At 36.6% G+C, this 24,268-nt stretch overlaps 1 protein-coding gene across 1 annotated transcript in view; it reads left to right on the forward strand.

The window, feature by feature from the left end:
- Positions 1 to 1,921: 1,921 nt before the first annotated feature.
- The window catches only part of LOC307003663 (copine-8), a 129,659-nt gene continuing 107,312 nt past the window's right edge, over positions 1,922 to 24,268 (forward strand). Inside the window, exon 1 of the mRNA XM_079622375.1 lies at positions 1,922 to 2,217. Coding sequence (XP_079478501.1) covers positions 2,108 to 2,217 — 110 coding nt within the window. The 5' untranslated portion in view covers positions 1,922 to 2,107. The remainder of the gene's footprint in view (positions 2,218 to 24,268) is intronic.

Below are 24,268 nucleotides of genomic sequence, written 5' to 3' on the forward strand. Positions count from 1 at the left end.
CGATAACTTTATAAGTATGATGACATCCATGTTTTCCAGCTACACTCCTGGTTATATATATATATATATGACTCATGACATATATATATATGACATTCAAACATGCCATATTTAGCATTCATGAAACACTATGTTCGGATTCATTCAAAAAAAGGTGTTTGCTGTAAGCTGGACCGGCATCAGTTCCCCTGAACCCCTCCACCTCCCCCAGCTCCACCTGCCTGGATCTGCTACGGGATTTATGTATGTTTATGCAAAGGAGCATATCTTACATGCTCACAGAAGAGTGTCTGTGTGTCTATTAGCAGTAGCAACTTGCAATGCAGCAATAATAAATATACAATATTATATCCCCTTACATTTTTATTAAAACTTTGTTTAGTATGTTTTTAAGCCATTTTAGTTACGAGTACTCTGTAAATGTCCCATACAACATGTTTGTGTTGTAATACCAGTTTAATATGTCATTATTAATATGTCAAATTTGTGTCCTCGTATATGATGCCTAACAGGTTTCATAAATTAATTACTATAAGTCACACTTCTATAATGAACCATTGCACACAAAACATGTTTTACAGTATGAGACCTCTTACAAAAGATCTTTTTTTTCCACTTGTGATTCCGTTGAATATTTAATGCCTTGTTTGTATTTCAACAAAAGAGCCACTTATGTTATCCATTCAGGTCTGCCTTTCACATAAAGACTCTAACAGCAGCAACAGTATGATTTAAAAAATGTATTAATTTCACATGCGTTCATTAGAAATCCGTTGAGTCATCTAAAGCTGTCCCTGAATAAATGTAACCGTTGTATTGATGGCCAGTTGTTTGCCAGTTAGCATGAATGTAATCCAGACCTGATGGCAAAAGTCAATAATAACTGTTGTTGATCCCTGAACTGTGAGTTTTTCCACCTGTCCCTAGAGACAGCATTGCCATATCCTCATAAATTCAATATGAGACTCGTCATGATGTGTAATAACTGGTTATATTCAAAGCTGTAAAGAGAGTCGATTCAACATGCCTCATCTGAGAACAATGCAACATAATGAACTCATCTGTGAGTCTAAAAGGATGCAAGTAGTTTACGTATACATTATATTTTTTGTCTCTTGAAATCTCAAATTGTTTGTGTGGTTTCAGAAGACTTTTATTAAACCGCTGGAGTTGTAAAATTCAGTAGAAACTACTTCCTCGATGCCTAATACAATGTGCACCACTTTAGTTTCAGAAAGAACGTTATGGAAAGAAAGAGAATCAGCTGATCACAAGGTGAACATTAAATTTGCATTCCCATAGCTTAATAAATGTAATTATGTACATTAGACATTAGTAACAGCCATTGCTATACACATAAACACGTATTGTCTTATTGCTGTCGCTCAGTCTACAATATACATGTGTATACATATATATATATTTATTTATTTTATTATTATATATTTTTAGAGTATTTATTTGATACTATACAGTAGTACATATGTGATATAGCCTAATAGCCTACTTAAATTATAATTTTAAAAAATAAATAAATACTGCATTATTTAAAATGTCTATATTTATGATTTGTGTATATGATTGTGTTCTATAACAGTATTATTATTATTTTAATATGGTGATACTATATGTCACATGTAATATAATACTTAAATTATACAACAACATTTATTTTAATAAAAAACGCATTATTTAATAATGTCTACATTTATGATTGTGTTCAATAACAGTCATATTATTATCATTATTATTATAATTACGTGGTAATAACAAAATGAAGAAGAACAAGAAGTAGGAATGCCATTAATGGAACTGTTGTTGTATCTGTCACGGCATTGTCAGTGTTAAATCTGTTTTGAGTCTCACATGAATTCACAGCGAAGAATTCTCCAAGTGTGGCACCATTCCTTCGCCCATGCAGCACACACACACACACACACACACACGCTCTCTCATGGCGAGCAGAAGGGACGCCGTCTCTGTTACGGACTGACGGAAGCTCTGCTTTCCTTCTCGCTTTCTTTTCAATCCATGAATTCACTCGCGTAAAGAGGCGTGAGTCTCCACACTCTTCCGTCTAAAGGGGTTAAATAAAGGAAACCTCAGCATGAACAGTATGAGCAGTTGCGGCTTCCTGAATATGGCGACGACAGGAGATTTTGACCCGCTCAACGCCACTATTCCTGCCACAAAAGTTGAGATTACGGTCTCGTGCAGGTGAGGAACGTTTACCTACCGCTCGCACCTTTACGCACAACTGCCTTTTATTGACAATCTGCGTGATGTTTTAATAAAACATTTGGAGACGACACAATTACGCATGACATTTTGGCACAAAACCAGGTTTTAACCTCGTCTATCTCCAAAATGTAATGCGTAAGTGTGTAAACGTGGTGTGTATGTGAATATCATAATAGAAGATTCCCACTGTACTTTTACACTCGGGAGTTTTTCAGACTGTCACTTTCTTTCGCACCATAACAAACACTATCCACGCCGCTTCTTCCACCAGCTGTTAGTCAAATGCCGAACATAAGTTTTGTTTTGGTATAACTATGTGGTGTTTTTTTCCGAAATGGGCTATTACTTCAGAAGTGAACTTGAATTAAAGGTGGACTTTGTAATGATTATGATTTGATTTAGGGTCTAGTCCGGTAAACCGAAAACACACAGTCGCACGTTTGTTTTGATCATGATGATGACTATCTATCGACTTCTATTGTTTTATGCTGCACTATTGATATTTATTTCATTAAACCTTGAGCCATAATTTGGTTTATTATGTTTATTGAACCCTCATTCAGGTTTGACTATCCTTTAATATTTTGGTCTTCACAATGTAGAAAAATCCCCTCACACTTGTTGTTGTATTACGAATAGTGGCTTCCGGTTGATTTCTTTCTTACTTTCAAACATAAACGACTGCAAAACCACACGCACGTTTGAATCAAACATGTGTCCTTGATGATGTTCAAGTTGTTCTAGAGTAGTTTATGAGATATCACATTATTATTCAAAAATGTAACTCTTTACACCTTCCTTATCCTAAACACATCGTTTAAAATACGGTTATGATTAATATTTTGGTAGCACTTTATTTTACAGTCCTGCTTGTACATAGCCTACTATGTACTTATAGTAATTACGGTAACACTTTACAATAAGGTTCATTATTTAACATTAGTTAATGTAACTAACATGAACTAACAATGAGCAATACATTTGTTACAGTATTTATTAATCTTTGTTTATGTTAGTTGATAAAAAATACTTTTTTTCATGTTAGTTCACAGTGCATTAACTAATGTTATCAAATACAACCTTTGATTTCAATAGCATATAAATGTTGAAATGAATATTTTCTAAGATGAATAAATGATGTAGAAGTATTGTTCATAATTAGTCCATGTTAACTTAGGTAGTTAACTAATTAACTAATTAACTTTACTGTAAAGTGTTACCGTAATTACAATAATAACTAGGTAGGCTACTAAACCTGAACCTAGTAGTTCTCTTATATTACCCAGCACTTTCTTAGGTATGTACACGCAAGTACATGTACTGTAAAATAAAGTGCAACCCATATTTTTATTAATATATCATCATGATTGCTGGCGATTTACCTTTTGAACTCACTCTCCCACCAGAAGCGAGTCATTTTAAATAATGATTATTTCATATTTCTCAACAGCCTTGGTTTAGCTGGAAAATTATGGCTTTAATAAAGCAGAAAAAAAAACATATTTAGGAAACTTATTGATTGTTGTCCATTTAGAGATTGTTCAAATGAATAATTTACGTGTAGGCCTATAAGTTTGTGATGCATCCGGCTCCCCTCGCGTAAACAAATGCGAGCGGGCAGGCGCTGTCCGCTCAGCCGTTGTGAGGAGATGTTGACGGTGAATTACTATGCTCCGTGTCCCCTTGGGCAGGCTTGTGCATCAGGGAACACACACACACACACACACACATAGGTGCGCACAATCTAGAAGCTCTTTTGCAACACTGCACCGGGTGGGAAGGGAACGGTAGTGGTGCCATGGTTACGATCAGGTACATTCCTGTACTGTAGGGCCACTTTAGCACTGTCACCATGGTTATCATGGGAGATGAGCAGATAGAGGAGAATGTCTGTATTCAGAAGATCACGGTAAAACCTGTGAAATAAAATGCTAAATTAGATGCATATTACATTTAGTGTTATGGATATTTCGAGGTCCACAGGTGTCGTGAAGTTTGCACGTTGAGTAAGTTAGCTTGGGTTTTTTTTTTAGCTGTTAATTATGTTTCAGAGTGACCGGAGTTCAATTTTCGGTTTCTTGACTGTGTAATTATCTGAACTCGAAGCGCATGAGGGTGTTAGGTCACTGTATAATCACATACAAATTGGAGAATGGCTTGAGAATATCCAACCTGACTGGTTTACGCTAGTTAAATAGAGTCTGTTTTAAAGAGCTTTATAGAGATGATTTAATTACAGTTTTTTTTTCAATTCAAGGGGTAAGAAGTGAATACAGGATACATGTGGATAACAGATAACAGACATTAACATATATATCTGTATAGTATGACTGTACGCACAATTCTGGATAAATTGAGAATCAAATTTTTTTGGTGGATTTGTTTAAAATAGAGATTACGATTTTCTCAAGATTCTAGATGATTAACTAAATAATAGAGGTCCTCACAAAATGTCAATTGCTGCAGTCTATTTAAAAATGTTTAACTGATTTGAATGAATATTTAAAATTTTGAGTGAATGATTCAATGACTCACTCATAAAGACTTAACTTGTTTCATTACACGATGAATCAACGTTTTTGAACGAATCTCTTGAGTTAATGATTCAATGACTCACTCATATAGACTTAATTTGTTTCGTTACACGATGAACCTAGCCTGGGTTTCCCCATACTGCCTTTGCGCAGCGCGATTTTATTCTCGCTGAAAGGCAGTCTGGAAACCATGGACCTGATTTTCGCCTCGTTTAGGGAACCAATCACAGAACGGGGAGGGAGCAGCAAGACGATGACGACATCTATGCGACACAACTAAGCAGTTTGTTTATGGATTCAACATGGCAGCAGACGCGAAGCTACCTTTTGATGCAGCCTTAGATATTGTTCTAAGCAGTTTAGAACGCAAGTTTATTTTGAAAAAAGAGCAGCTTTTGGCGTCTATACATACGTCATCTGGTATAATGGAAACGATTGGTTATGAGCTACGTACAGGCGCATTTGATAGCATTTGATTCTTAGCACCCAATAAACGGCGCCGGGCATTCGTAAACCACACCTCAAATACGAGAAAATGCGCATGTGGTTCCCAGACCCAAGTCTCAACGAGAATTGGGCGTTAGCCAGGCTACGATGAACCAACATTTTTGAACGAATCTCTTGAGTGAATGATTCAATGACTCACTCATAAAGACTTAACTTGTTTCATTGCACGATGAATCAACATTTTTGAACGAATCTCTTGAGTGAATGATTCAATGACTCACTCATAAAGACTTCACCTGTTTCATTACACGACGAATCAACGTTTTTGAACGAATCTCTCGAGTAAGGGATTCAATGACAAATACACTTTTAACAGTCACTTGTCGCCACCTACTGGTGTAACAGATACACTCTTTATTTAAAGTGTCAAGTTACTTTCAAAATGTGATTTTCTCTATTTTGATCGCTACCGTACACATCAGTGTTTATATCCGAGCTGTAAACTTTTATCTCAGTCCTTCTGTGATATTTTGAATTATTGTAAGAAATAACGATGCGGTGTGGTTGAAAAGTAGCCGAATCGCTGTCATAATGGAATAAGAAGTAAGGAATAAGGTTAAAAAATATATAATATATAATTAAAAACTGCATGTATATAAAATGTTAAATAATATTGATTTCAATATATTTATATATTTAACTATTTCATTAATATTTATTTAAAATAGTTGCAGGCTATGTTATCGAGACGTTACAGTTTGAATTAAAAATAGAAAAAAATATTTTGGTAATAAATGTTATCGCTAGTCATAGATCAGTAAATGTACACCCAACATAAATGGATGTCATATGATTATATCTTCATCAAATAATTCGACTAATTATAATCGTAAGTTAAGGTTATATGCTCACGGTGCAGGTCCACAAGTTCTTCAGAGGTGGAGCAGGGACCCTCAGTCACATATTGTGTAAACTTGTTAGTTATAGTTGATAGTTATTTTACTGTTCTGAACCTTTTTTTCTCTCATAAATATTAGTTTGAGATCAAACAATAATTGGTTGAGGCCCTGCAGTGCTGCCACGGGTCCGTCAAAGACCATAAAAGCGAGTGGAAAGTTCCAACAATTTTACGGACATAGAGAATTATGCTTTTGGGAAACATGCCTTGGAGATGAAGTATTATGTGTGACCATGACTAATATTCTACTTTAGGAAACTGAGTCAGTGTTACAAGCTCTTTCTTCTCGTATCGAATAATCAGTAACACAATGTAATTCAATTGAAATGTTCCGCTCCAGAACACTTGTACTTGCATTTCCTGTTTATGACTCTATTAAAGCCGGAGTGCATGGGTGGTCTTAGATAGATAAGAATCCCCTTTGGACTCTGATTCCAATGATTGGTAAACAGCTTTGCTTGACACTGATCATATGTTCATTGTTTCCTGTTTGATTCACAGAACTTACGGTTTCAATATTTGAGCTATAAATGCATTTTTTTTTAAACATAATTTGATGCCAAGTCATTCAGACAGGTTTTGTGTATTGTATGCAGAAGAATATTAGGTAACACTTTATTTTTCAGTGTCGTTGTTACACACGCTACATGTAATTACTGTAGTAATAACTTTAACTAATTAGGCATATTTACATGTAATTAACCCCAAACCTAATCCTAACCCTATAGTAAGTACATGTAGTTGATTATTATTACTCAGTACTCAGATGTATGATTACACTGTAATACTGACACCTTAAAATAAAGTGTGAACAAATATTATAATAGTAGTGTAACAGTAATGCAAAGTTTTGTTTGTCTGCATGTTTTGGATGATTGACAGCTGTTTACTGCATTGTTATGCAGTTGCTAGGCTACTCTAGGTGGTTGCTAGGGTTTTTTTTTTTTTTTTTTTACGTCAACCCCCCAAGTCTTTACAGTATATACTGATCTGTAGATATGGCTTGCGAAAAAATAATAATAATGTAAATCTGATATTTATAGAAGTTATTACTTCAACTTCAACATGACAGAAACTCTTTTAAATGTCAAACGTAACTGAACATTAAACACTAGCAGGTCTTTCCCTCATAAAATAACCCGTAATTTCAGCATTTACTCTTTTGATCCAGCCTTATGCAAAGCATGTCGATAACTAAATATTTCACTGCCCAGTTTTAGTTGCAACAAAATGCAACAAAAATAACTCAGGTAGTGACAACACAAATAAACTTCAAAGTGGATTGAACTTAATAACATTAGGTTGTGACAAATGTTCAGCAATTGTGCTTTAGCTCATTCAAATTAAGTAAATTGTACAAGCAATAATATTTATTTTTCTACACAGGACCAAAAAGGTTGTTCTTTTTGATGATACACACTAAGACATAAGATACTTTTTCATGTTTTATATAGTACATCGGATGCTATGTTATACATTGTAGTTATATTGTATCAATGCATATTTTTTTTAATGGAAGTACATATATCTTCATATATTCAGCTCACATTTTTTTTTTATGCAAGTTGCACAATTTTAGCATGTTATGCAAGCATTCATTTTTGTCATATTGTTTTACAGTTATTACAATTGCTAAATAACTGTTACAGTGTAGTTGATACCAATACCAATTAAATGTCACAATTCTCTACCAACTTTGGTACCATAGAAAAAACTATTGCAATTATTTAAGTCTAATTAGTTAATCTTTGTTGATGAAAGTTTATGTTAGTTTATATTAGCTCAGGTCCATTACAAAATATTAACCGATACACCTTTTGATTTTAATAATGTATTATTAAATGTTGAAACTGAGATTAACTTAGACTAATAAATGCTTTTGAAGCATTTTTTGTTTATGTTAACTCATTTAGTCCAGTAAATTTTAACATATCGAAACTGTAAAGTGTTACTTTTTTAACTAATGATTTAACTGTGTAAAAATACAAATAATTTTTTTTTTAAAGAGTTAGTTATTAATGCTAATAATTAGAATTATAAGTAAATAACACATTACACATTACAACATTAGCGTCACGGATCTCTGGCGTTTTGAGTGGATTCTGATTCACTTAAACACCTCTGATTGGCCATTGTATTCACATGCTCAACAGAAATGTCTGTGATTGGCTGCAATGCACAACACTTCTAAAAAGCATATTGTAAAGAGATACCTTTGATTTTTTTCACAGAGTTCACACACAAAACACAACAATTGACCCATTACTCAGTTCTACAGAAAGACTGTTCTGTATTTAAAATGTAAGATTGAGCTTAAATTCAAATTTAAACAAAGCATCAAAGTACTTTTGATACTACACTATTAATATCCCAATGCAGTCTGTTTGATTTTACACAGTGACTTTCTGAGTTTCTCCTTTGAATAGTTTTAGGGAGGAATGTGCCATTTATTTAGCCAGGACTGTTCTTACAGAATCATCTCCAGTCTTAAGTCTCTGAGATGATCCACTGAGATCCAGCCTGACAGTATTATGATTCTCACGTCCAACTTCATTAGAAGATGTTCGTCAGGGACGTTTTTAATGCGCTCTTGCTCAGGTGGAGGTGCTGGGGGTCCCGTTTACCCCGTAACCGATCTGAAGGGTCAAAAGTGCAACTGTAGACCCAGCTGAGTCTAGTCTCTCTCTCTCAACATGTCTGCTCCGCAACCCAGTATCCTTAGATCACCTCGATTAAAAACGCATCCTTAATTTTATGCTAAATTTATTCAGGGAATTACCTCACATCAGAGAGGCCATGCTGGGTTCGCTTGGGCTTTTTGTTATTTGTTTAAAATGAATGGGAATGACACGCTCAAGCTCATTTGGATATTCTTAAAAACATCTAATTTTGCACACACACAAAAAAACAATAAGGGTTTGGAATAACATAAGAATGAGGAAATTATGACAATTTTAATATTTGGTTAAGCAAATCCTTCAGATAATCACAACAGCAGAGACTGCAGGTGGTTCGGAATTGTGTGTGTGCGTGCGTGTGTGTGTGAGAATCTGAGGGTGTGTAATTTACACGGTTTCCGGCCAGGAGATGTGTTTGATCCTCTGAGATGAATTGATTTTATCCAGTCCGTCCTAATTTTGCTTTGCAGCTTTACATATTTATTCCCGTATTTGTATTTGTTTGAACCTGGGAGCTTGAGAGGTGTACAGTGGCATTAATGGAATAATTTGTTCTCTCACCCACATGTTGTTCCAAACATATGACTTGCTTGCTTCTGTGGGACATAAAAGGAGACATTTTGAATAATGTGCGTATCTCATTTGGCATGCAACTATACAATGAATGAGGCCTGGAGATTTTAAGCTTCAAAAAGAACCAAGTCCACATATGGCTCTGTGCTTTATGCCTTCTGAAGCCATACAATTGGTTTTTGCGACGAACTAATCATGAATCATTCAGGGGAGCATTTCATGAAAGTTTCCCCTGTGGTAAAAATCAAGCTTTTATATGTTGTTTATATGTCTAGGTCCTGTTTTTAATGTTTTACGACAAACCATGTGTAAAATCATAAGTCATCACCATTGCTGAGTATTTTCTCCTTAAAACTGCAGTGAACCAAAGACGGTCTCAAAAACGTGGTTTGAAATCGCCGGTGTTTCTGACGTCACAAACTACATTGTAACCAATCAGGGTCAACGTGTGATCGTCAGCGAGTGGATCTCTGAGCTGGTGTGAGTGAGTGGAGGCGGGGCTAATTTGCATATTCATAGAACCGCATATATGTAACGTCGGCCAGTAAGAGCTGTGAGTGTAAACCTCACTCCCATTGCCTCAAGAGGTGTGTTAGCGACCGGCGCTAGAGGCTGTGGTCTTTAGCGTGCTTGTTAGCGTGCTTGTTAGCGCGCCCGCCTCCCACGCCAGAGACCCTGCTTTGAATCAAGAATCTTTTGTCAAGAGAAAGGAAGGTAAATGTGCTCGAGGAACCCCAGAGTATGACATAAAAGGGGACATGCGACTAAATCAAATGTCTGAAAATAAAGCAAAAGTGCAGAGAACAAAATATCGAAGTATTCCCATGTAGTTTGTTATTTACAGCAATAATCTTGCATTAATTCAATCTCAAGGCGACTGAAGTTATTACTACACCATCTGCGTAACATCATTAACGAAATTTCTATATTGTTGAACCAACGTGGTTCGAAAAACAGATGTGCTACAAAGTAACTATACGGTTGTGGAAACAGTTGTGACTAACTAGTTATATTCTCCAACAATGCATCATACCGTGGTAGTTAAGAAGCAAGTTACGGTAAACACACAACTGATTGGTTTTATGAACCCGCTCAACTGGGTTGAAGATATGACTCAAAGTTCTCATGAAAGCATCACAGATTTTGTTCGAGGATTTTCTGTGAATAATTACAATTTCGGCCTGTTGTCGTATGAATTCAGAAGACTTGCAATGTTGCGCACAAATCATGTGGACTACATTTATGATAATATCATGGTGCTTTTTGTCATTTTTTTAAGTTTGACAAGCTCAGTTCTCATTCACTTTTGATTATATTGGGGGGGGAAAATGTCTAGGAGACAACAGATAAAAGAAACTCAAAAGTGTTTGGAGTGACATGAGGTTGAGTATTACTGACAGAATTAAAGATTTTTGGTTAAACCACAGTATCCCTTTAAGCAAAGAGTTTCTTTAACTTTACAGACACTTTTTATGGGTGTTTAATTGCTTTAGTCGATTCGCCATGACATCACCCGATATTTGTCCCCAGACAATGATGAGAGAAATCACACTTCTTGGAACTGTATGGAAAATAATTTGCTTTCTGTTTATAGAAGCAAGGTCTCACTCAGAGGTCAGAACCGGAAGTGGGCTTGCTTTCGGTCCAGAAGTGGCTCGCTGGACTTATCAGTCGCAAGAACGCATTAAAGCGTGCAGAATGAAATGAGACTAGAGTTGAAAAAGTGGCTTGAGGGCAGTCTGGATGTAGATCCAGGTGCTGCTGTAATGTCGGAACTAATGTCAGCACATTTCCACGCTTTCCCCTCTCCCCGTGCGTGTATTTTGGTGTCTGTGTGTGATTTTTGTCTGTATATCTGCAATAAGGGATTAGAGCTGTTTATTTGTTCTGTAGAACAAACATTGTTTTCTCTGAAGCGGCTGATGATGACCTGCCTATGTGATTGGCCCCTTCTCAAACGCTCACTGGGTTTCCAGCGGTCTGTCGAAGCGGTAAATTCTGGTTGCTATGTGACTCATTGCGTTGGTGAACCTCTGTTGGTCTACTGCTCCCCAGGCTTGATGGGAGATTTATACTGCACTGGATGACACATTACTGTGCTGCTTTGCTCTTCCTTGCAAGCCGCCAGCTTCAAACCGGAGGTCACCCTTTAAATGAAAATGGCAAACCTTGAGTAAAAGGCGCATTTTTGATCAATTTAAAGGGGTACTATTATGCCCTTTTACGAAGTCTTGATTTTGTTTTTGGGGTGTACTACACTCTAAAAAATGCTAAGTTGTTTCAACCCAATTTTGGGTAAAATATGGACAGACCCAAACTTTGGGTTAAAAATGTAATGTAAAAATTTAACCCAACGGCTGGGTTTGTCCATATTTTACCCAAAATTGGGTTGTAACAACCCAGCATTTTTTAGAGTGTAGAATATGTTTTCACGCTTGATTGTTAAAAAAACACATTATTTTTCACATATTTTACATTATTACAGCTCCTCTCTCCCCAGTCTGGTTGAACGTGTCGTTTTCGATGAAGCCCCTCCTTCCGAAGTGCTATGATTGGTTAGCTGGCCCAGTGTGTTGTGATTGGCAACGCTTAGCGCGTTCAGAAAATGTCACGCCCCTTCATAACCATGAGCTGTACTCAGTTGTAAATATTAATGATGGCGTCAATTTCAAACCGTTTCGAGCCCGATTCAGACCCTGACAATGTTACGAAGGAACAGATTTCAAGCACGGACTTAGCAAGCACGGATTTCACAGTATGTTTCAGAGTTAAAATTTGTTATAGATATGACGTTATCCCCCATTTAATCATATTTGTCGTGAAACTATGGTAATACAAACAGTAATCAATCACAAAATCATGGCTAATTATACTAAGGGACAGTAAACAGTCCTACAAAAGCAAGAGCTTACAAAAGCTAAAGTAAACACTACATCAATACTCTATTGTTAGTTAGCAGGCTAGAAAAGCTTTGCCCTTTGTTTACATCATAGCTATCATATCAACTACATAAATTGGAACTGTTAATAGAAAACATAAATACAATTACAAGGACTACTTACAAGTTGTGATCCATAAACAACAGATTGTCCCAACAAAATGGAAATGGCTACGTCTTTCAGAAGCTTTTGTGCGTATAGCCTGCGCTGTTCTCCAGAAATTGAGCAGCGCACAGACAAACTTTGAGGTAATAATGTTCAGGAACAGTGTTAAACATACATTTTAAACTATCTAAGTTCGTCAGCCTTAGGATAAACTTTTTCCGGGGTGTAAAAAACAGCGACAACAACCTCTTCTCTGAAGCAGCCCAACATGGCCTCACCCCCTTTGTTGCGTGTTCCCGGGGGCGGGGTTTATGTAAATTTTAGGGTTTGTGATGTCACCAACCCGGGAAGAAGCTTGTTGTAGTCCCTACCAGCTGTTTGATGTAGTCCTTAAAAAGCAATTTCTGTAAAAGAAAATATCTTCCTTTGCATTGAACGTTGAGCGTCGTAACTTTGCAGATGTTGTTTATGCTCAAACAGCAACATTACACACTAACTAAAGTAAAAAAAAACTGAAATCATAATCAAGGACCCCTTTAAAAGAACATTTAATGTTAAATATAACTTAAGATCTTAAATTGGCAACTTAAATGGCAAAAATGGCATACAGTAAAACACTTACAGTGAAAGTCTATTGGGCAAGATGTGACTTTTGTAGGTGGATGTCAAATGTACATTTTCAAAATCGGCTAACTAGCTGGTTTTATTGAAACCCTGTAAAATATATATATATTTTTTTTGGATCCACCGTACAGCATTCAGACATATTTCTTAAGGGTACTAACACAAGAAATGTACTGAAATCAGAGCAGAGATGTGCAAATTAACCAGGATAATGGTTATAATTAATCTATTGTATTCCAAGGATGTTTAAAATAAAGTTCGATGGAGCATAACAGAGTATAACAGAACGGATAAGTCTTGTTTTTTTTGGTTAGGACATGAGATTCTGAAATAAAAAACAGCTAGATGTAAGTCTGTTCAATTTAGAGATTTATTTTTTAATTCATTTTCAAATGATTTATTTCCAATTTATTGAATATAAATTCAAATAAATATAAAGTATCGGCTTTACATCGGCCACCCTGCTAGCTAAGATATAGGCATCGGTATTGTCCAAAAAAAATAATATTCCAGTTCCAACAGTTATTGTTTGTCAAAGTTAGTCAAATTACTATTTACCGGTAGTGGCAAATTGTCTGTTGCTAAATGTTTACAAATAACGGTAGGTTCGGCTGTGACTAAACACAGTTTTGAAGTTTTTCAAGAAACTTCCTGTTGGTGGAGTTTGTTCCAGTAAAACGCTGTTAAACATGACGTAGTAAAGGGTATGTGCTTGCTGTGAACAAACAAGTTTTTCAAGAAACCTTACCGTAATTCCTTTTGGTGGAGCTTGTTCCTGTAAAAATTGGTTTAACATGAAATGGTAAAGGGCATGTTCTTGCTGTGAACAAACAAGTTTTTCATGAAACCTTACCGTAATTCCTTTTGGTGGAGTTTGTTCCAGTAAAAAGTGGTTTAACATGAAATGGTAAAGGGTATGTGCTCATTCCGTCAGTGAAAACGTTTAAAACGCTCCCTTGTCTTTTGCTGTAAGGCTAAAATGTTTTTGAGTGTGAAACAATGGCGCCTGAATTGCGTATGGACCAGGCTTGCTCTGAACTGATCTAACGGTGATATTTTTGGCACCACGATCTGTCAGGACAGCAGGAAGCCGCTCCATTGACCTTTAAGGCCATAAAGATCACATAATGGGTTGTATTGAGGAAAATGAAAAGTGTGTCTGAGTGTATTGAGCAGTGACAAGAAACCCGCTGAGCTAGAGCTCAATACGCTGTATAAGGAAGACTCAGGCAGGCTGTACAGCAGAGAACACACTCTGCAGTCCCAACGACTGACAGTATTTAATCAATGCACATTTCCCTCATTGGCTAAGGGCCAAGAGCTTTTGGAAAGCAACCTTCAGTTTACTTGTGCAGCGAGACTCGCGTCTTTAAAGCAAAAAAAGAGACGTTATTGATCAACATAACCATTAAGAACAGCAATTGCAATGATCAAGCATTGCTGCCTACATGCATAATTACCTTGTGCGTATTACACCTGAAGAATGAATGCTTTAAATGCTCAAGCTCTTGAAAAAGTTGGGTGGAATCTGATTGTTAATGTTTTTTATCCTTCATCAGCTATACAGTATAAAAATGGTTTATCTGTGTCTTTATCGTTATAGCCTATTCTCATAGAATTAGAATGATTTTTAAAGGGGTGGTAAAATGCTATTTTCACAAGATGTAAAATAAATCTCTGATGTCCCCAGAGTGTGTGTGTGAAGTTTTAGCACAAAATACCCCACAGATATTTTTATATAGCATGTTAAAGTTGGCACTCTTTGAGGGTTTGCAAAAACGCACCGGTTTGTGCCTGGCCCTTTAAATGCAAATGAGCTGCAGCAGAGGGCGGGGTTTCAAGAGCTTGTGTGTGTTAGCAGCTGCGATTACCTCACGCAGACACATTAAATGACAAAAACTGTTCTGCCTTTAATGATAAAACGGAGTCAGACAAAGATGGAGAGACTCAAGAAGAAGTGAAACATGTAGAATGCAACAGGACGTCTCTGAATGGTTAGTTGATGAATTTGTGTTGCTAATGTGGAGTTAACCATCTACAATTAGCATATTCTGTCATGGTAATCTATAAATCACTCGTATAGGAACTGTTGTGAGATGCACACAGAGTGACTTTCTATTGCATGTGAAAATATGGATGCTAAAGTTTGAGCTGACTCACAAATGTACTCTTATAAAACAACTTTTCCTCTTCTCAACATGGACTGTGTTCCCGGGGGCGGGGCTTATGTACATTTTAGGGTTGCTGATGTCACTAACCCCGGAGGAATGTCGTGTAGTCCCTACCAGCCGTTTGTTGTAGTCCTTTTCTTTAAAAGCAAATATCTTCCTTTGCTTTGAACGTTGAGCGTTGTAACTTTGCAGATGTTGTTTATGTTCAAACAGCAACATTACACACTAACTAAAGTTAGAAAAGTGAAATCATACTTTACCACCCCTTTAAAACTTAGGTTATAGTTATCATTACAGTTACAGTTACTCTATATTCAGCGTTTAGAAACATCAAACCTTTATGGTGAAGATAAATAAGCTTAAACGTTAAAAGCAACATATTTCCACTGAGCGCTTTGCTTTCTCATGACACGTGTCTTTTACTTGTCTAGAGATTTCGGAGAAGATATAATGCTGAGAGCTTTGGCAACAATGTCAGAGAACGAACTATTAAAGAAAACTAGACGGTCAAAACATCCAAGAAAAACGACATGCCGTAGCTGTGCTTGATCACACATTTCTGCCCCGCGATGTGAAAGTCCGACACCTTCTGGAAGCTTCCTGTTGTTTCCAGTCACTAGAAATACACTGGCAGTGTTATGAGCAAGCAAACAATGTCCTCAGAAGGAAAAATCAATGACCACAGAAACCAATTATGACACACACATGACTCAAACATCACACAGAAATCATGCACTTTATGAAATATATGAAATCCGTCTTTTACAAACAGTTATAGTCGTTCACGGAATGGCGTATTATACTTATTAGCAAATTAGTTCCATGTCATATTTTTCCAAATGTATCTTCACTTCCAATTACATAATATAAACAGAACATATTATATTTGCAAAAATAATATCAGGAAAAACCCTGACAACATTTAATTCAAACGTAAATATATATATATATATATATATATATATATATATATATATATATATATATATATATATATATATATATATATATATATATTTCCACAGTCCCAGCAAATGATGAGAAAAAAGCCATGCTTTAGATATTAGATATTAAATTTCCCTCCTCTTCCTTCATAAAAAAAGGAAAGTTAATAGCCTTGCATAATGGGATGCAGTATGTCATGCAGTACTGTATATTTTGGTATTCTGTTTGCATACTGTGCATACACTGTACAAATAATGTGTCTTCGTTTTATCTTATCTTTTACTTCAAAATTTCATGGTTATTTCAATGTTACTTGCCATTTCTTTGTAATTACCTGTGACATTTACAAGCAATTTTTTAAGCGAAATGTGTTTTTACACCACTTTTTTGTGTGTAAATACTGCATACTTTACTGCAAATAGTATAAATAGTAAGTATGCTATTTAATTTTTATTTAATTTTAAATAATCAGGAATAAAAAGAGAAATGGTATCTATTACAGATTTTTTAGTAAGTGATTATTACTATGTTATTACTATATAATACCCAGTGTATTACATGTGAAATGCATTGTAATGCTAAATAAGGCAAATGGATTAGCAATAAACAGCAATAATTCTTCTTAAACTCAAATCACACACAAATGAAAGCATTTTTTAGGGTGCTTAAGCTAACAAATATGCATTTTGCATATAAACAAACCGTATTAACTCTAGCTCTTGAGGAAAAACATTTTCCATATTGAGCATTACAATTTATTTCACATGTAATACACTGGCTATTACATTTTTTAGGTCATTTTTGTACCCCTAAACATTACTTTTGTTTCTATCCATAACTGCAGAACTGTGCTAAATAGAAGGACATTATTGTCTGGAACCAAAATGATTAAAAAAATGATGGTTTCACACCCTTTTAATATTGTAGTACATCGGTACCTTTTTTTCCTGCCTGTATACCACACAATCCTACCCATTGTGTAGTCTATTAGGATGTCAAGCCCTCCACTGAAGGCAGAGCATCGCACTCGAAACCTCTAATTGGTTTTCAATAACACTCACTTTAACCTTGAAGGTGAACGAGTTGCCCTCAGGGGAAGCACAGATGTTGTGCTGGCATAAACCCTCAACAGCAAAAGCAGTCGACCTTTTCTAGAGAATATTGAGGGAGCTGTGTTTTAAATCTGCGTTTAAGGGGACGGCCTCCTTTCAGCACGCTAGCGAAGGAACACAACAGCGAATGCTTCTAGAGTCCCTGAACGCTGTCATAAAGCTAATTACAGTCTCTTCAACTGCCCGCGTCAGCTGCACTTACTACAAAGAGCTCTCGCCTACCCAGCTCTCTGTTCGCAAAGAAACGGGATCGATTTCATCTTTCTCGGTGACAAGATCTCTCTCACATTATTGTGAAGTTGCCGTTTAGTGGGAGATTCTGACATTTGCAAGTAGGCGAAATTAAAATGTCACTATAAATAGAAATACGCCACGTGACAAGGCATTTTTCTGCCACATGTGAGATTTTGTTTCTTTGGTTTTTGTGATGGAGGTGGTGATGTTACTTTAAGCACATTGAGACAAAAAAAAGCATTACTTTGGTTTTTGGACATGATCACATATATTAATTTACTAATCATTGAGTATCATGGTATATGAGTACTATAGTATTTCCATCTAATATTGAGTTAATGATACTTATTTATTAATGTTAGGGATGCTCGATATTTTGCCCACCATATCGGTATCGGCGAATATTTGTTCAGTTTTAATGTTATTGTCATCGGCGCAATAAGAAAATTTGGCCGATATATGTGAAAAATCGATAAATAATGAATGATTTCCTTCAGCTGAGATACTTCAGATGCACACTTTTCCATGATGGTTTTGAATTGCTTAAAATATGATTGAATATGATTATGATTCATATGATATGAAGTCTGTTTTGGAGGCTACATACAGTTATAATGAGAATATCATTATAATTGTGTTTTTGGGACATGGATTTAATGGTGAGACTTTTGTTTTTGTAATCAGGCTCTCAAAAATTATATACAAATTTGGATTTTGATTTATCGGCCAATATATCGGTTATCGGCTTTCAAGTATCAAGAATCAGAGGTTATCGGTATCGGGCAAAATTTTCATATCGGCGCATCCCTAATTAATATACACCTCTTCTATGATCAAAGGTTTTTTTTTCCCATTAAAAATATTTTTTATTTAATGACATTTTTTGGGGGGAAATAAAGTCGAAAAATGTCCTGGCATCTTATAGAGCAAAAGGCCTCATTAAAAGGACACAATTCTTCACAATTCTAGGAAAGTTTTGCATAATATTTCAGATGATAAAGTTGTGAAGAGGCTTCATAATTTTTTTTAAAAACACACGTCCACAGGTGTTTATCACACCCCATGACAATACAGTGACGTTGCATTACTAAAAAAATTCTTATAATAAGCATTTTTCTTAACGTGTCCACCATTTTTGCAATGCATTTTAGGATTGGCTTCTCTGTTAATTCTCAAACCGATGAGGATATGTGATGCTGCCTTTTGAACCAATTTGACCGAAGCAATAACAAAAAAAAAGTAATAGAATATCAACGTGTACATATTTGTAAAAAATCTGTCTCTTAGTAACAATAACTGGTGCTAATTCTCCAGCAGCCTTTCCATATGCTATCAGAGTAAAGATAAGTGGAGGGAAAACCGGGTCTGGTGAAGCCATCCTTACTCTGGTCACACTTCTGCAGTGCGCAGTATTCGCGTGCTCACGGCGTTCCAGAATACGGGAATCTCCCGACTTGTTTTCAGCCCCTTTCCCTTGGGCTTCTCTCCCACGCTGCCACAAACTTCCCGTGATTGGCATGTAGGAAAGCTGGCAAAGTGGAGGGCGTGAACCTGTTTTTCCGTCCCTCTATCTGTGTGTGTGTACGACTGTCTGTAAAGTACAGGCCCGGTGTCTGTTCATGTGTTGTTTTTAATGCAGTTTAGGTTTGTATGCGTTCATAAGCAAGACCTAATTCAGCGGCTAACCGTTCGTTCTTTATTTTATAAGTCCAAAATATTTCATTTTAGATTAACGTTTCCTCGCATATACATTTATACAATCAACTTCTACGTGAGACTATCTACCACAGGCAACCAACACTAAAACATTTGTATGTAATGTTTATCAAGTTGATGCATTTGGATACATTTTGAATGCAAAGTATGTAAAGGCTGCATTGCTTAAATAGTAATTCTCGTAACGGCTAACTTAGTTCTCCAGCCATTTAGTTTAGAATCAATTTACTACATTAACGTGTACAGTAAATCTTTGCACTTAATCAGAGCAAACTCCTGGAATTCTGGTCTTTTTTCATATTTATTTAGTAAATATGTTCTTTATATTCTTCATGAATAACCCTCATGACTCGTTCTTCCTTTTCTATGAAACACATTTAGTTGAATTGAAGAGTTAAATAAGCTAAATAGGTACCGAATGAGCACTCCGCAACCAAAAAAAACCCGAGATAAACGATCTGTTTGTTTTTCTCTGAATCACTGCCAGTGATTAGAAGCGAGTGGAGTACACACTACAAATCCATTCAAGACACCATCTCTCCTCATGAATATTGAACAGTGCGTTTGCTAATGCGCGTTGGAACACACAGTGTGTAATTACCTCGAGCATTCCATTTAGCAGAGACACTGTTGTTCTGGAGCTTTGCTTATTGCACAAAGTAGACATCTCTCACGTTACAGGAATGCAACGAGACATTCTTGAGCATATGCACACGAGTGGAATGGAGAGCCACTGTGGAAGCTTGTTTCTGAAATAAAACATTTGAAAAGATATTGCGACTTTTTATCTCACAATTGCAAGTTTACATCTCACAATTCGGAGAAAAAAAGTCAGAATTGCGAGATATAAAGTCGCAATTGCGTGTTATAAAAGTCAGAATTGCGAGTTCTAAAGTCAGAATTGTGTGATATAAACTCACAATTGCGAGTTTATATCTCACAATTCTGACTTTTATAACACGCAATTGACCCTTCTCAGGGAGCTCGATTGACAGGTGATCTGACAATCATACTTCGCCATCCGCCATTTTGTCCGACAAAGCAGTCAGGAGAGTTAGTGGATTAACATGGAGGATTTGAACTTGAGAAACTGAGTGTACTGACGCCTTTCCGCGGTTAAAACAACATTCTTTCTTATGTTCATTCATGTTTATTTGATGCTATACATGAACTAGAAGGAAGAGATGATCGGTTCACGAGCAGCTTTAACTGAGGCGACACAGCGATCTGTCAGACACATTAAAGAGCCACAAAACGGTATTTATTGTTTAAATTTATTTTATTTATTTGAAAGGTGAGACTTTGTTTAATATCAAAAGTAACCGAAAAGTAAGCTGGTCTGTCTTGTCTGTCAGTGTGTTGTCAGTGTCCTCTCTGCTCCGCGATGTATTTTTCACTGCGTGAGAAACATGGTGTGGCGTCAGAGCGGCGGTAGCTTGTCGGGCATAGCGACAGTAACTAAGGGGGGCGGGGTCTTTACGAACGGTCAATTGCGACTTTATTTCATGTAATTCTGACTTTATATCTCCCAATTGTGTGTTATAAATTCAGAATTCTGACTGTAACACTCAATTGCGACTTTATATCACCGCAATTCTGACTAACACTCAATTGCGACTTTATATCACGCAATTCTGACTGTAACACTCAATTGCGACTTTATATCACGCAATTCTGACTGTAACACTCAATTGCGACTTTATATCACGCAATTCTGACTGTAACACTCAATTGCGACTTTATATCACGCAATTCTGACTGTAACACTCAATTGCGACTTTATATCACGCAATTCTGACTGTAACACTCAATTGCGACTTTATATCACGCAATTCTGACTGTAACACTCCAATTGCGACTTTATATCACGCAATTCTGACTGTAACACTCAATTGCGTACTTTATATCACGCAATTCTGACTGTAACACTCAATTGCGACTTTATATCACTCAATTCTGACTGTAACACTCAATTGCGACTTTATATCACGCAATTCTGACTGTAACACTCAATTGCGACTTTATATCACGCAATTCTGACTGTAACACTCTATTGCGACTTTATATCACGCAATTCTGACTGTAACACTCAATTGCTACTTTATATCACGCAATTCTGACTGTAACACTCAATTGCAACTTTATATCACGCAATTCTGACTGTAACACTCAATTGCGACTTTATAACACGCAATTCTTGACTGTAAAACTCAATTGCGGACTTTATATCACGCAATTCTGAATAATTCTGAATAAAAAGTTAGAATTGCGAAACGTAAACTCGCAATTTAGAGAAAACAAAACAGAACTGTGAGATAAAAAGTCGCAATTACTTTTTTTATTTTTTATTATGTGGCGGAAACAAAGCTTCCATAGTAACTGAATCACTGTCGCACAATTTTTTCATAACTTCTCTTATAAAACCACAATTTTTTTCAGTGTAAACTGTGAAAAAAAGTTTAAGAGCAAACATGTTGAAGATTAGTCGATGGGCTTTGTTATTTGTTAAACGATAAGCTATTTCCTCGCAAAAGTGGTTTATTCAGCATAGTGAAGCCTCTCCTCCATGACCATCCATTTTTTTTTTAAGTATTTTTTTTTAGGGCAACTAGCAGCACAAATCAGAATTGCAAAAATAATGATTTCTTCCAAACAGCTTTCACAAACACTCTTGTTCTTTACGTCCCATTCACTATCTTCAATTGGTCAGAAAAATCATTAGCCCCACCCCTAAACCTCACACCATAGGTTGACCCAAAATATGGCTGGCGGCATATTCATCATAAGTTATTCCTAAATTCATAAGATCATCTCATTAGTTATTTATCAAATGCAGTACATACGCGGACGGAATGATTGTATGCATGGTTTTTAGCACGGACCAATCAGAAGCCAGAACTGGGACTCATTATAAGTCCATTATTAAGAGTCATGTAACACAGCAACCAAATGTCTTCTGTAGCTTCCGTAATTAATTTAAAGCCAAACCTAGAGATAAATAAGTTCATTTGAAAATTAATCTGCTCTCAAAGAAATAGATTGAACTAATTGATTGTTTTAAACCGCCATTTATGTTAATCTGTATTTATCACATTTATAATACGTTCTAATTATCCGTGCAATATTTCCTCATTTGACTTTTTTTTTGTTTTGTTACATCTAGCAGGCTAAGCGCATTTCATCATTTATCATTCATTCACATTAAACATTTTTAAATATATATTAGGGCGCTGTTCATTTTACTAAGCACTTTGTTTAAGACTGAGCCAGAAATATGAATCATTATCTTCTGGGTGTGCCTTAGCCTAATTCCCTTTTTAAATCAAATACATAACATTTGAGATGTTTTTGTTGATTTGGAAAATATATAGGCTATTTTTTAAAGAGCCGCGTTGTTTCTCGATGTTGCTGTAAGTTTATAGTGCCGTTTACCCCTATAGGTTCTCAGCCAAAGAGCATTAATGAGCGACAAAACATAACTATTTACACTATTATCAATCATAGCTGAATTATTTTGCACAGTATCCCCCTCAATGCATCTTATTTGTTAGAAATATTTCATAAAAAAAAATTCGTAATTGATTTCCTAAGTGATATTTGATATTCAGCATATTATTGTAACAAATTAGAGATGTTGTGCAGTTTCTGAATTCTTGTGTATATATTTTTTACACTGTGTGTGTGTGCGTGTGCGTGCGTGTGTGTGTGTGTGTGTGTGTTTTGTTGGTCTCTTGGTGTAGTCCACAAAAGAGAGCACGTATGCAAACAGGTTCCAGGCTCTCACAGCCCCTGTCAGATGAAATTAGGGCAGGTTTCTTGAAAAAGGCACTGAGAATATTCAAGCAATCACACTGCAGATGGTCACCCGTGTGTGTGTGTGTGTGTGTGTGTGTGTGTGTGTGGATGTGTACCACCTGTACCACACTAATCATGAAATATCTGAGCGCTTTGTCATGTTTACCAGGCCACAGAGCTCTGCATTTCTTCTCAAGCATAATGCGAACTGGAACAGTTCAAATGTTGTGTTGGATTTGCATATTCTGCAACTCATCCCTGGAAGCTTTCCGCGTTAGTGACATTTTTCGAAGTCTAACATCAATATTTGAGGAGTCTTTCCCATTGGAGGCACTCGAGTCAGGTGCCGAGCTGCTGGAGTGAAGTGCTTGTGTTGTGAGTGTGAAGGCACCTCTCTCTCTCTCTCTTCTCTCTCTCTCTCTCTCTCTCTCTCTCTCTCTCTCTCTCTGAGCGCTTTGAATCTAGTTCATTGAGATGCCGTATTCTCCGAGGAGCCGTTATCCAGGTCACTACAGGAAAAGCCAAAGCCAAAAAGAATGGCCTGGGATTTCACAGAGGTCTGAGGACAACCCGGCGGATAGAGGGAGAGAGACGTAGAGATAGAGGGAGAGAGACGTAGAGATAGAGGGAGAGAGACGTAGAGATAGAGGGAGAGAGACGTAGAGATAGAGGGAGAGAGACGAGGAGCAGAAAGAGATGTTCACTGCCTTATCTGTTGTGCTGTGTGTCAGACCTGGGTCACGTCTTCGTGACTCTCTTTCCCATCCTCCCCTGTGAGCTGTGCTGAGATAAATGATCTTTACACCTCCCCTCACTGTGTCAGATCCTCTTCTCTTCCAGTCATTTCCTCACCTTCTTTCTTCCTTTTATTCCTCACCTTTCCCAGGCCTCTCATTTTCATCGCTCCTCACCTTTTTGTCTATTCGTCTGGTCTTTTTCTTCCTAAGGTATTCTCTACATACTCCACAATTCTCATTCTCTCCCCTCATCCTGTTTTCTACTTTTCTCTCATTCACTCTCTCCTTGCCCCTTTTCTGTCACCCTCATTTCTCCTCTCCTCTACATATCCTCTCCTCTCCTCTCCTCTATATCTCCTCTCCTCTCCTCTATATCTCCTCTTCCTCTATATCTCCTCTCCCTCTCCTCTCTTCTCCTCTCCTCTCCTCTCCTCTCCTCTCCTCTCCTCCTCCTCTCCT

This window comes from Phoxinus phoxinus (assembly GCF_949152265.1).
Source record: "Phoxinus phoxinus genome assembly, chromosome: 9".
In the NCBI taxonomy this organism is placed as follows: Eukaryota; Metazoa; Chordata; class Actinopteri; order Cypriniformes; family Leuciscidae; genus Phoxinus; species Phoxinus phoxinus.